We start from the raw sequence: 14,239 nt of genomic DNA on the forward strand, positions 1-14,239 counted from the left end.
CTACTAGTCCGCGTTGAGAAAGCTGCTGCTCGAGTAGAAATCAACTCAAGCGGCAGAAAACGACCGCTGCACTGTGCAAGATGCCGTTTGCAATGATTGCACAGTGCGGACAAGCAACCAGCCCTAGCGCACTACGCAGTTGCGACTACGCAAACTACACCCAGGGTTACCTTAGGGAGCCTGACTCCGTTTTTCAAATTCACACTGTGTTAAGATATTAAAATGAAACATGAGGCAAAGTGAATTATGGGAGCGCGAGAGAGGAATACTTTGTGTGAATGCTTTTAACTGGGAGAAAAATAAAATGAAGAGTTTACTTAAACATTAAGGGCCTGATTTAGATCTCGGCGGACGGGCTACTACATCAGAACGGCAACGGAGATCCCGTTCGCCGAAATATGAATCATATTGTATCCTATGGGATTTGTATTTAGGTGGACGGGATCTCCGTCACCGCTGTGACGGAGTGACTCGGCTGCCAAGATCTAAATCAGGCTCTAAATTAACTCTTCATTTTAATTTTCTCCCATTTAAAAATGTCACATTTACAAACAGCAGGCATCTTGCCTCAGTGGATGGTAGACACAGCGCCATATTTGTAAGAGGAAAATACAGCCATTGTTTTACAACATTTACTTTTAGCCCTGATTCTGATGCGGGTTGGAAAGCTTCCCGACCTAATCAGATGGAAATGGCTTCCGACCCACTCGGATCGGGAGAGTCCGACCGACGGAGAACGATGCATCCGGATGCTTTCAGATATGATTTGCTTGGACTCACATTGACTTCAATGGGAGCATATGTTCCTTACCACATCATAATTGGGCTCTGGGTCGGCAAGACACGTTCCCGATCCGATTTGGAAGGAGCACATGCCATTAGGAGGCTTTCCTAACCGCATCAGAATCAGGCCCTAAATGTTTATTAAACATTTTTTTTCATTAAATTTCTCCCATTTAAAACAATGACTCTGTGAATGCAACACTGACTTATCCATAGAGACAAACATTGCAACTTCATTTGAGTCTTCTCCCATTCAAATTGCATTTAAAAACAACAGGCCCTTGTTCCTAGTGGCCGGTGGGCACGATGCCACTTTTATAACAAAAAAGTCATTTTTTTAAAGGGGGAAACTTAGAGTGAAAAAAAATGTTTGATTTATAGAACATGTTTCTTCACTTTAAATTTCTTCCATTTAAAAAAAGTCTGTCTTTCTGTCATACATGTAATGGGGTCACATATGGTGAGAGCCTGAGGCGTGTCCTGGGCCACACGTACATATGACACAGGATCTGAGTCATCCATACACATATTTCCCATTCATACATACATGTTCAAAGATCTCCACTGACCACACTCTTACTGACACACATGCAGGCCTTGTCATAGTGGCAACAACAATCAGGTTTAAGGTAGATCAGTGGGTTTAATCACCGCTGCAGGTCAAATACGGACCTGTCTTATAAGCAAGGCCATTGGAATTATGCGAGTTTAGGACTGCAGCACTTTCTGCATAATTATGCATTTTGCTGCATTTGCCACATAATGCATCATCTGCTACATAACCTGTAGATTGCACCAAAACACTGTTTGTAGCTCAAACCAATCAAAAGTAACTAAAGAGGTGGTAACGCGTCTTGCTGCACAGTTGAAGGCCCCGTGCAAAGATTGACTAGTCCCATGTCTGCTGCTTTTTCCTGTATTTGGGTGTTAACCTGTTGCTAATGAGGTGAAACCTTTTACCAGCTAGTACCCGCATATGTAAAAAATACAAAGTAATGTAGCAGAACTAGCACAACATGAGCTGCATTATGCTGCATACTATGCATTTTTCTAGGTGAGTTAATGTTTCCACATGATATGGGATCCCAAGTCTCATAATTCCAGTGACCCTGATGAACTAAGGTGCCGATTACGATGACGGGCCGATTTGAGCCTGCCCGCCATCGTAGCGGGATCAGGACCACCCGCCTGTCACGCGGCTGTCCCGCACCCCTAATTATGATGCGACCCCCATAGCGGCGGTCGCATCTGACAATTTCACATTGGCAGCACCCGCCGCAATGTTAAATGGCCATGTTGTGCATTTCCCTGCACAAGGTGGCAGGCACCGTGCGGTGCCTGCCACCTTGTGCATGGAAATGTAGGGGGTGTACCATGGGTACCCCTCAGTGCACAACTGCCCCCTCCCCCCAAGCACCCGAAGCCAGCCTCCGCCAGTCTAAAGGCTGGTTGACGCTAGCATTGTGATGGGGCGGGCAACAATTGCCTGTGATGGAAGTGTGGCAGAGGCTCTTTGCACCTGCCACGATTCCCCCCGCTCTGAGTGGCTTTATAATTCTCGAGTAGTGCAACGTAGCACAAATTGATGCATTGAGCTACTCTTCCCAGGGTAGGCGTTCCATGGGCGTTGAAGTAGTTGTTTCCACGTAACTTCCATGGATTTTGACACATTCCAAGTGTCTATTGTCACTTCTTGTGCACCGGGACAGGACCATATCTGAGCGGGATAGCTCACTTTTATTGACGATTCATGTGCACTGAGACAGCACCATACCTGAGTGGGATCACTTGTGTCTACTGAAGCTTCATGTGCACCTGGACAGCACTACACCTGAACGGGTCACTCACATCTATTGACCCTTCCTGTGTACCCGAACAGCACCATACCTGAGTGGGATCGCTCACATCTATTGACACTTCATGTGCCCTCAGACAGCACCATACCTGAGTGGGATCACTTGTGTCTACTGAAGCTTCATGTGCACCTGGACAGCACTATACCTGAACGGGTCACTCACATCTATTGACCCTTCCTGTGTACCCGAACAGCACCATACCTGAGTGGGATCGCTCACATCTATTGACCCTTCCTGTGTACCCGAACAGCACCATACCTGAGTGGGATCGCTCACATCTATTGACACTTCATGTGCCCTCAGACAGCACCATACCTGAGTGGGATCACTTGTGTCTACTGAAGCTTCATGTGCACCTGGACAGCACTATACCTGAACGGGTCACTCACATCTATTGACCCTTCCTGTGTACCCGAACAGCACCATACCTGAGTGGGATCTCTCACATCTATTGACACTTCATGTGTACCCAAACATCACCATAGCTGAGTGGAATCGCTCATCTCTACTGAAGCTTCATGTGCACCTGGACAGCACTATACCTGAACGGGTCACTCACATCTATTGACCCTTCCTGTGTACCCGAACAGCACCATACCTGAGTGGGATCGCTCACATCTATTAACACTTCATGGGCCCTCAGACAGCACCATACCTGAGTGGGATCACTTGTGTCTACTGAAGCTTCATGTGCACCTGGACAGCACTATACCTGAACGGGTCACTCACATCTATTGACCCTTCCTGTTTCCTGTGTACCCGAACAGCACCATACCTGAGTGGGATCGCTCACATCTATTGACACTTCATGGGCCCTCAGACAGCACCATACCTGAGTGGGATCACTTGTCTCTATTGAAGCTTCATGTGCCCTCAGACAGCACCATACCTGAGTGGGATCGCTCACATTTATTGACACTTCATGTGCCCTCAGACAGCACCATACCTGAGTGGGATCGCTCACATCTAATGACACTTCATGTGCCCTCAGGCAGCACCATACCTGAGTGGGATCACTCGTCTCTACTGAAGCTTCATGTGCCCTCAGACAGCACCATACCTGAGTGGGACCGCTCACATCTAATGACACTTCATGTGCCCTCAGACAGCACCATACCTGAGTGGGATCACTTGTCTCTACTGAAGCTTCATGTGCCCTCAGACAGCACCATACCTAAGTGGGATCGCTCACATCTATTGACACTTCATGTGCCCTCAGACAGCACCATACCTGAGTGGGATCCCTCGTCTCTACTGAAGCTTCATGTGCCCTCAGACAGCACCATACCTGAGTGGGATCGCTCACATCTAATGACACTTCATGTGCCCTCAGACAGCACCATACCTGAGTGGGATCACTCACATCAAATGACACTTCATGTGCCCTCAGACAGCACCATACCTGAGTGGGATCACTCGTCTCTACTGAAGCTTCATGTGCCCTCAGACAGCACCATACCTGAGTGGGATCGCTCACATCTATTGACACTTCATGTGCCCTCAGACAGCACCATACCTGAGTGGGATCGCTCACATCTAATGACACTTCATGTGCCCTCAGGCAGCACCATACCTGAGTGGGATCACTCGTCTCTACTGAAGCTTCATGTGCTCTCAGACAGCACCATACCTGAGTGGGATCGCTCACATCTAATGACACTTCATGTGCCCTCAGACAGCACCATACCTGAGTGGGATCACTCGTCTCTACTGAAGCTTCATGTGCCCTCAGACAGCACCATACCTGAGTGGGATCGCTCACATCTATTGACACTTCATGTGCCCTCAGACAGCACCATACCTGAGTGGGATCGCTCACATCTAATGACACTTCATGTGCCCTCAGACAGCACCATACCTGAGTGGGATCACTCACATCAAATGACACTTCATGTGCCCTCAGACAGCACCATACCTGAGTGGGATCGCTCACATCTAATGACACTTCATGTGCCCTCAGACAGCACCATACCTGAGTGGGATCACTCACATCAAATGACACTTCATGTGCCCTCAGACAGCACCATACCTGAGTGGGATCACTCGTCTCTACTGAAGCTTCATGTGCCCTCAGACAGCACCATACCTGAGTGGGATCGCTCACATCTAATGACACTTCATGTGCCCTCAGGCAGCACCATACCTGAGTGGGATCGCTCACATCTAATGACACTTCATGTGCCCTCAGGCAGCACCATACCTGAGTGGGATCACTCGTCTCTACTGAAGCTTCATGTGCTCTCAGACAGCACCATACCTGAGTGGGATCGCTCACATCTAATGACACTTCATGTGCCCTCAGACAGCACCATACCTGAGTGGGATCACTCGTCTCTACTGAAGCTTCATGTGCCCTCAGACAGCACCATACCTGAGTGGGATCGCTCACATCTAATGACACTTCATGTGCCCTCAGGCAGCACCATACCTGAGTGGGATCACTCGTCTCTACTGAAGCTTCATGTGCTCTCAGACAGCACCATACCTGAGTGGGATCGCTCACATCTAATGACACTTCATGTGCCCTCAGACAGCACCATACCTGAGTGGGATCACTCACATCAAATGACACTTCATGTGCCCTCAGACAGCACCATACCTGAGTGGGATCGCTCACATCTAATGACACTTCATGTGCCCTCAGACAGCACCATACCTGAGTGGGATCACTCACATCAAATGACACTTCATGTGCCCTCAGACAGCACCATACCTGAGTGGGATCACTCGTCTCTACTGAAGCTTCATGTGCCCTCAGACAGCACCATACCTGAGTGGGATCGCTCACATCTATTGACACTTCATGTGCCCTCAGACAGCACCATACCTGAGTGGGATCGCTCACATCTAATGACACTTCATGTGCCCTCAGGCAGCACCATACCTGAGTGGGATCACTCGTCTCTACTGAAGCTTCATGTGCTCTCAGACAGCACCATACCTGAGTGGGATCGCTCACATCTAATGACACTTCATGTGCCCTCAGACAGCACCATACCTGAGTGGGATCACTCGTCTCTACTGAAGCTTCATGTGCCCTCAGACAGCACCATACCTGAGTGGGATCGCTCACATCTAATGACACTTCATGTGCCCTCAGGCAGCACCATACCTGAGTGGGATCACTCGTCTCTACTGAAGCTTCATGTGCTCTCAGACAGCACCATACCTGAGTGGGATCGCTCACATCTAATGACACTTCATGTGCCCTCAGACAGCACCATACCTGAGTGGGATCACTCGTCTCTACTGAAGCTTCATGTGCCCTCAGACAGCACCATACCTGAGTGGGATCGCTCACATCTATTGACACTTCATGTGCCCTCAGACAGCACCATACCTGAGTGGGATCGCTCACATCTAATGACACTTCATGTGCCCTCAGACAGCACCATACCTGAGTGGGATCACTCACATCAAATGACACTTCATGTGCCCTCAGACAGCACCATACCTGAGTGGGATCGCTCACATCTAATGACACTTCATGTGCCCTCAGACAGCACCATACCTGAGTGGGATCACTCACATCAAATGACACTTCATGTGCCCTCAGACAGCACCATACCTGAGTGGGATCACTCGTCTCTACTGAAGCTTCATGTGCCCTCAGACAGCACCATACCTGAGTGGGATCGCTCACATCTAATGACACTTCATGTGCCCTCAGGCAGCACCATACCTGAGTGGGATCGCTCACATCTAATGACACTTCATGTGCCCTCAGGCAGCACCATACCTGAGTGGGATCACTCGTCTCTACTGAAGCTTCATGTGCCCTCAGACAGCACCATACCTGAGTGGGATCGCTCACATCTAATGACACTTCATGTGCCCTCAGGCAGCACCATACCTGAGTGGGATCACTCGTCTCTACTGAAGCTTCATGTGCTCTCAGACAGCACCATACCTGAGTGGGATCGCTCACATCTAATGACACTTCATGTGCCCTCAGACAGCACCATACCTGAGTGGGATCACTCGTCTCTACTGAAGCTTCATGTGCCCTCAGACAGCACCATACCTGAGTGGGATCGCTCACATCTAATGACACTTCATGTGCCCTCAGACAGCACCATACCTGAGTGGGATCACTCACATCAAATGACACTTCATGTGCCCTCAGACAGCACCATACCTGAGTGGGATCACTCGTCTCTACTGAAGCTTCATGTGCCCTCAGACAGCACCATACCTGAGTTGGATCGCTCACATCTATTGACACTTCATGTGCCCTCAGACAGCACCATACCTGAGTGGGATCGCTCACATCTAATGACACTTTATGTGCCCTCAGACAGCACCATACCTGAGTGGGATCACTCGTCTCTACTGAAGCTTCATGTGCCCTCAGACAGCACCATACCTGAGTGGGATCACTTGTGTCTACTGAACCTTCATGTGAACCAAGAAAGCACATACCTGAGCGGGATTGCTCATGTCGATTGACTTCATGGGCTTGCTTTTAGATTTGCCGGAGGTCTCCAGGAAGGTGTCATAGTTGGTGGTGAGGACCATGGCTCCTTGCTCCACAAGGGAAATGATGTCGTACAGGACTTGCGGGCAGGTGATGCAGTGCTCCAAATTGGAAAATATCCTCATCAAACAGTCGCGGTAAAAGTTGGGCTTTGATTCACCGGAGCGCTTTCGGAAAAAAAAACTCTGCATTAGAAAAATATACTTGTGGTGGAAAGATACTAATAGCCTTCAAATGACTTTCAACACATTCTAACTGTTCCCTTCTTAATGAAAAAACATAATTCACTCAGGTAAATGCACAGAGTTTAAGAAAAGGATAAACTAGAACTTTGTTGGAACATCCAACACTGGTAAATTGATTCTTGATCCCTCCTTAGATTGGCACCTACTGCTCTTGCCCTGGTTGAGAAAGAGACGATACTACAAGCCTCGGGTACCTGTTCGCCTATATCTGGCTTTGACTGCCCCTCATCGTGTCATCCTTGTGTAGTAGAATTATCCTCTCCCACACCTGTGACCCCAGTGTCCTCACTCGCTCATATCCAAAACTGGTAACATCCTTTTTTATTCCGCAACCATAAAAAGGTCCTGACATCTCCTGAGTTCTTTGGTTAAATGTAGTCTGACCTACCCAGACCAGCAGGTCCCTTGACTCCCATGATGACATTCCACATTCTCAAACTCAGTGCTGAATAATCCCCCGTCATATCTGATACTCACACCCTACTTAAAACAAGCCAGTGGATGCCAAAGCCGTAATCGCCCTGATACCCTAAGACATAGTTGACAATAAACGATCCATCACAGACAGGAAAGTCTGGAACAATAGCAGAACTCCAGATGACCGTATGATACTTAAGCCTGTCCCTGCAACTCACACACAGTTCAATTCAAAAGTCAAGGTAAAGTATTAAAACAAGACCATCAATGAAGCTGTGGAAAAGTAAATTTTGCCATGTTCTGTGTCCCTACGTGTCATCCATCATATGTTATGTGTGCATGATTAAATATGCATATGTACTCCCCATGTTCGATTAATGACGCAATTACAGTTGTGTCCACCTCTAGTATGCCAGTTTCTAGTCCTCGTGAATAATACGATTATCAGGCCTATGTAAAGCTACGTTGCCACGTTTCTCAGTGTGCACGTTATTCCATTATAAAGTCCCCGTTTCTAGGCCTCAAAAGGGCCCGGACACTAGATTCAGCTCCTGTCTCCTGAAGCCTCGCTGAGGAGCGATACAGCCCCCACCTGTATCCTCGACCCTTCACTTACTTCCTGCCTCGCAGTGCCCGGCCCAGCCTGGCTCAGTCTCTGAGTCTGCCAAGAATATGTTATGATTCCAGTTATCAGTTCAGTCCTCCTTCCCTGCATTCCTAAAGCTACTGAACTGCATCAATAGTTTCCGTCATTGTCTAGCCTTCACGTCTCCACGTTAGAGAAATACTGCATTTAATGGTCATTTAATATTCTTCATCACGCACTACATGTAGAATAATGCATGGTCCAGTCTTAGAATCAAGTTAGCCTTTCCCCTCCTAACTTCTAGTTTATATCAACATGTTCTCTAAACATCAGATACTAGATAGGGTTTAGGTACATGTCGCTCCGACCCTCCAGACTTCAGTCTCTGCTCCTAGCACAGAGTTCATAGCCCCCAGCTTCTCCTAGTGATACGTCATTGCCAGTTTGCGCGCACCATCAGGTTAGAGGTCCCGGCTCCTTAGGTAGCCCCCTCCATGGTTTCCGCCCCATTCATGACATATCCTGTTACGTTTGCATCACATGTCTATGTATACGCCCCGTTACACCTCTTTCCCCCCTTATCTTTCGCGACTGCTACGCGTCACGCCTTCTGCTCCACCCACTGCTACGCCTACTGCAATGTAATGCTATGTGTTCACGTTATGTATATATGCTCATGTATTGTTATTAAAAGCCAGCGCGCTCATCCCAGACCGAGCCCCAGCAGCTGCTGGGCCCTGTCATCCTATTCCTATGCAGGTTGACCTGTTCCTGTCCTTATGCTGTATTAAACCTGCAAAACTCCTACTACCTCGAATCTTGACTCTTATTTATTGAGCTATCTGTTATGATATATGTCTAGTCAAAAAGAGAGGTATTATTTATTTATTTACCACATAATGGCGCCCGAATAGGGACTTGCCCTTTCCCCACGCGTCGGTGAAGCCACGCCGACCCCCTGACCCTCTGCAGTCGTGACGGAACTCTTCTGCGCAGTGGCAGATATTTCTGCTCAAGTATCCCTCAGGCCCACGGAGGAGACGGAGGAGGCGGTCCAGCATCCAGACGAGACGGTGGAGGAACGCGGCGAGTCCCGACCAGAGCCCAAGCCAAGAGTCCAAGGTCCGAGGTATCCGGAGGTCCACCCGTAACTGAAGTCCGAAGTCCGAAGTTCGTCGTCCGTCGTCGTAGCAGTCCAGTCCAGTCTGAGGCCTTCCGTTCTTGCTGCCCGGTGAGTACCGTTACTGGGGTGGTATCTAGACAGGGTCAATTTAATTGACTCTGGTCTGTGGGTTGGTGGTACACAGTCCCACAAACGAAGTGTCCACTTCGGTGGATGCGGGTCCTGACGTGTCTCTTTACGAGACCGGTAAGTTTCGTACTGTTTCAGCAGTGCATCTAGTTTCTGTTCTAGTCAGTTTCTGTTCTCGAGAAAATTTATGTGTTCTGTTCTCAGTATTTCCAGGTAGTATTCTGTTCGAACTGTTATTTTAAATGTTTTTTTATGTATTTTAATGTCGTGGTATGAATGGGGAATAAGTATCGTGTTCATTGTGTATTGTATTGTGTCTAGATTACAGTTCAGTCATGCCCATATTTTCCAAGTTACGTCAGTTAAAAACTAGAAAGGGTCTGCTGGAAGCAGCAGTTCCCGTCCCGCCCAGGGACAGTCCAGGTCACTTTATGTATCAGAAACATGGCATAAGTGCCATACTGTATCTAGATTTATGGGTAGAGTATACCAAACAGTTAGAAGAAAAGTATAGATGGCCCGTATCGGGTACATGGGATGCCGAATGCATCATGCGAGTAGAAGAAGCATTATGGAAAAAGAAAGCCAGACAGTCACAGAAAGATGCCATTGAGTTATGGCGTAAAGAAGCTCATAAAAGAACTGAAAAAGAAATCAGAAAGTCAGAATTAAGTAGAGAATCCCAAGAGCGAGCCCAAGAAAAAGAATTAATCGAGATAGGTGAACAAGTCAAAGCCGAACAGTCAGACAGACAGAGGCATGCCCTTATTAAGGGTATGTATCCTCTTCTTGCCGAGGGCTTGCCAAAAGCGACCCCAGAGGCATCCAGTAATTTCCCGCCACCACTAGTTCCGACCAAGCTACGTCACAAACCGACCGCAGCTGATATTTTTATTTCGTCCTATCTGGACGACACAGTCCCTGAATATGCAAATCCTGTTCGCGCTCCGCCAGTCCCTGTAAATCAGGCACCTCCTGCTTCTCCAGACACCGGGGCACCCCATGCAGTACCTGCTACGGTACCCCCGGTCCAGCCAGCATTTCAATTTCCCGCTCCGCCACGAAGAATATCAGTTGATGATTCTAGTCTAGGGGCCGCAGGAGGAGGTCCTCCTCAAACCCCGCCGCCACGCAAGCGTTTATCAGCACTCGAATTACATGCTCAAGCATCACAGCGTACTCCCAAGAGTAATAAGTCTGTTGCAGAAATCAGGCAAGCCCTTGGCGAATGTGCCTATGACCCAGTCCCAGGCGAGAATAATATGGTTTTATATTCAGTACGCGTAAGGAGGGTGACCGAGTATCTAGTCACCCTACCCAATATGAAAGAAGATCTAGACAGAATATATCGTTTCATCCGTACAGGGGATGATCCAGAAAGTATTAGTGATGCCATGTCTCAAAGGAAAGCTGAGATCCAGCGTATGATATTAAAGTTTTTAATTAACTGTCTAATAAGAGAACAAGATTACCCGTCTAAAGATCCGGCCGAAATGAAAACCCTGACAAAGTGGAGTGATAATATAGCCGAGGGTAAGCACAATACCATTAGTGCCATGGAGAGTATGTACAAGAAAATCCGTAGAGAAATAATAAAGATACACGAACAACGTAAAGCAGCACAAGTAAGCGAGAAAGAAAGTAACTCTGATCCTGAAGAGGAAGACGACGAGAATCCCGCCAGAATAGCGTATGTAGGAAGATCTAGATTTCCAGATCGCCATTTACGCCTAGAACACAAGTCAATTTTCCATCATTCAGCACCAGAACAAGGTTCCCTAGAACAAGTATTCCAAGCTACCGATTACATTCTGAAATCACGAATCGGTTACAGTGAGTTAAGTACCATGCATGAACAAGAACTAGCCCGATCAGCAGTCCGATGGATTACTGATTCTACCACTTTTCCAGACGAAATAGTGGCACAAATGTTTCTGAAATTGCCCCCAGCCGAGCAGCGACTGGTGGGTATGTATATGATCCAGCACCTCATTACTCTGTATGAGGGTCAACACTCTGATCCAGGTCCGTTACACGATCTCCTGAACGAGTTACTCCAGTATAGATGGAAAGGTTTAGGTACCGATTTAATTAGTGTCATTCTAGAACAGCGCCACAAATATAGAACATTTCTGAACCCGCATTTTGTTCATGTCTCACCCCCAGAAAGTAAACCATTTTACATAGAAAGACAGAACCCGTTACGAGAAGTGCATCCAGTTAAGACAGAGGACGGTGAAATGCAACAAGTGTTTGTTTACACCCCGATTACAAAGATGGAACTCCTCGAAATGAAGAAATTAATTCCCTGTCATGACAAAGATCCAGCAGGGTTCCATAGAGAATTAAAAGACATGCTCCGTATGGGAGAATACACTTACCCAGATATCATTAAAATGTTAAAGGTCCTGTTGCCCGCAGGGGTGTATGAAAAGCTAAAGGAAAAAGAATGGGAGGTGGGAGAGAAAAAGATCGATTGGGCAGTTCTAGAAGCCGAAGACAAGGCACGAGTACCAGGTACTGGTCTTGGAGATAAATGTCAAGAATTACCAGAATTATTAATACAAGTTCTACCCAGATTATTGACAACTAGAAAAGAAGACTGGGATGCAATCTCAGCCTGTAAACAGAAGCAAGACGAGGATATTAGTGATTTTTATTCTAGATTTGAAAAATGCTTTAGTATCAACAGTGGCCTCAAGACAAGTAGCGAGTCATACCCTCACCTTTTTGTTACTAAATTAGTCGAGAATTCAAGCCCACAAATTAAAAATCGAGTTTTGAAAGTCGAAAGCACCTGGCAAGCTAATACCCCGTCCCAGATGTTGCAGATGCTTCAGTACCACCAGAATAGAATCAGGGAAGAGCAAGAACACGAGAGAAAACGTATGAAAGACACGAAAATGAAAGTACTAGTTGCACAATCCGTTCCTCAAGACAGTCAGAAGAGGGGTCCGAATCAAGCCAGTCATCCTGCAGCTCCCGTTAAAGGGAACTGCAATTATTGTAAACAGCCAGGTCATTTTATAAACAAGTGTGCAGTTCTGAAACACAACATAGCTACTGGTAAGACTAAAGAAAGACCACGTCCGCCTAGACAAGAACAAGTTTCACAGACTCCTCAGCCACAGAATGCACAACAGACAGTTACCGCACCGCAGCCCATCGCTGCAACACAGCATGTTACATCGCAGATGTACCAGTATGCACAGTCTGAGTATCCAGAGTACCAGCAGTATTCATGAAACAGCCTAGAGAGGGAGGTAGGCTTGCCTCTCATCGAGATACCTGTAGATCAAGAAGGTCCCTATGTTCATAGTCAAGTATTAGGGAAAGACAGAAAGTTTTTGATTGATACAGGGGCAAGTAGGACCACAATTAGTCACGCCGAAGTTCCAGGGGCTCCGCTCTCAGGCTCAAGAAATGTTTCCCTTGGATTTTCAGGAAAACCTATCGTAAATGAGATTTCAAAGCCAGTTACTCTAGAAGTAGGTCCATTGTCCCGCACTACTGATCTGTTACTTACCAAATCATGTCCAGAAAATCTATTAGGCATTAAGACACTGAAAGAGTTGGGTGCAGTTATATGCTGTTCCCCAGAGGGAATACGATTGTTCCTACGTGACTTTAAGGGTCACTATGTATTACGAGATTTTGATTCAAGACTGTCTAATGTTCCGCAGCACTTATGGGCGCAAGGTCCAACTGATGTAGGTTACATGCAAATCACACCCTATCGTGTGACTCTCAAACCAGGTGTAGTGTTACCACGAATCAGACAGTACAGATTGCCACCCGAGGCTGTAGCAGCCTTATCCAAAATTATTGACGAGCTCATTGCTCAAGGAGTGGTTGTAGAAACTGACTCCAACGTATGTAATTCTCCGATCATTCCAGTCATGAAACGTACTGATCCAAATGCACCCCCAGTATATCGATTAGTGATCGACCTACGAGAGCTTAATAAATGTATTATTCCGCAGTACCCAGTTGTCCCAGATATCTCTTCCCTATTAACCGCCATTGATTCCGAAGCCACGTTCTTTACAGTAATCGACCTCAAGAATGCATTTTTTAGTGTTCCAATTCATCCAGACAGCCAGTTCCTTTTCGGATTCTGTTTAAATGGAAGGAGCTATATGTTTACACGCGCTCCTCAAGGTTTCACAGAAAGTCCTAGTATTTACAGTCAAGCACTCAAGAGACAACTAGACAACATTCACATGCCAACTGACACTGCCCTGCTCCAGTATGTCGATGATCTACTGATCACAGCCCGTTCCGAACGTGCTTGCGAGCAAGCATCCCTTACAGTGTTGTATTTCCTAGCCGAGATGGGGCACAAGGTGTCCCCTTCGAAGCTTCAATTCTGTGTCCAGCAAGTGGTCTACTTAGGACACTTACTGTCCAAGAGGGGTAGGCAGTTGACACCAGACCGTATCCAGTTAATAGCGAGTCTTCCTCAGCCCAAGACCCAGAAGGAGGTACGTGCTTTTATCGGCCTTACTTCTTATTGCAGACAATGGATTCCTCAGTATGCATTTCTAGCCAAACCACTGATACAGTTAACGACACAGGAGGCAGCCATATCGACTGTCCTCCCTTGGACATCTGAACATACAC

At 47.1% G+C, this 14,239-nt stretch overlaps 1 protein-coding gene across 1 annotated transcript in view; it reads right to left on the reverse strand.

Moving 5' to 3' along the window:
• Positions 1–14,239, reverse strand: part of LOC144769987 (protein FAM118A-like) — a 127,858-nt gene that overhangs the window by 88,240 nt on the left and 25,379 nt on the right. The window contains exon 3 of the mRNA XM_078654183.1: positions 7,062–7,283. Coding sequence (XP_078510309.1) covers positions 7,062–7,283 — 222 coding nt within the window. The remainder of the gene's footprint in view (positions 1–7,061; positions 7,284–14,239) is intronic.

This window comes from Lissotriton helveticus, chromosome 7, assembly GCF_964261635.1.
Source record: "Lissotriton helveticus chromosome 7, aLisHel1.1, whole genome shotgun sequence".
Lineage (NCBI taxonomy): Eukaryota > Metazoa > Chordata > Amphibia > Caudata > Salamandridae > Lissotriton > Lissotriton helveticus.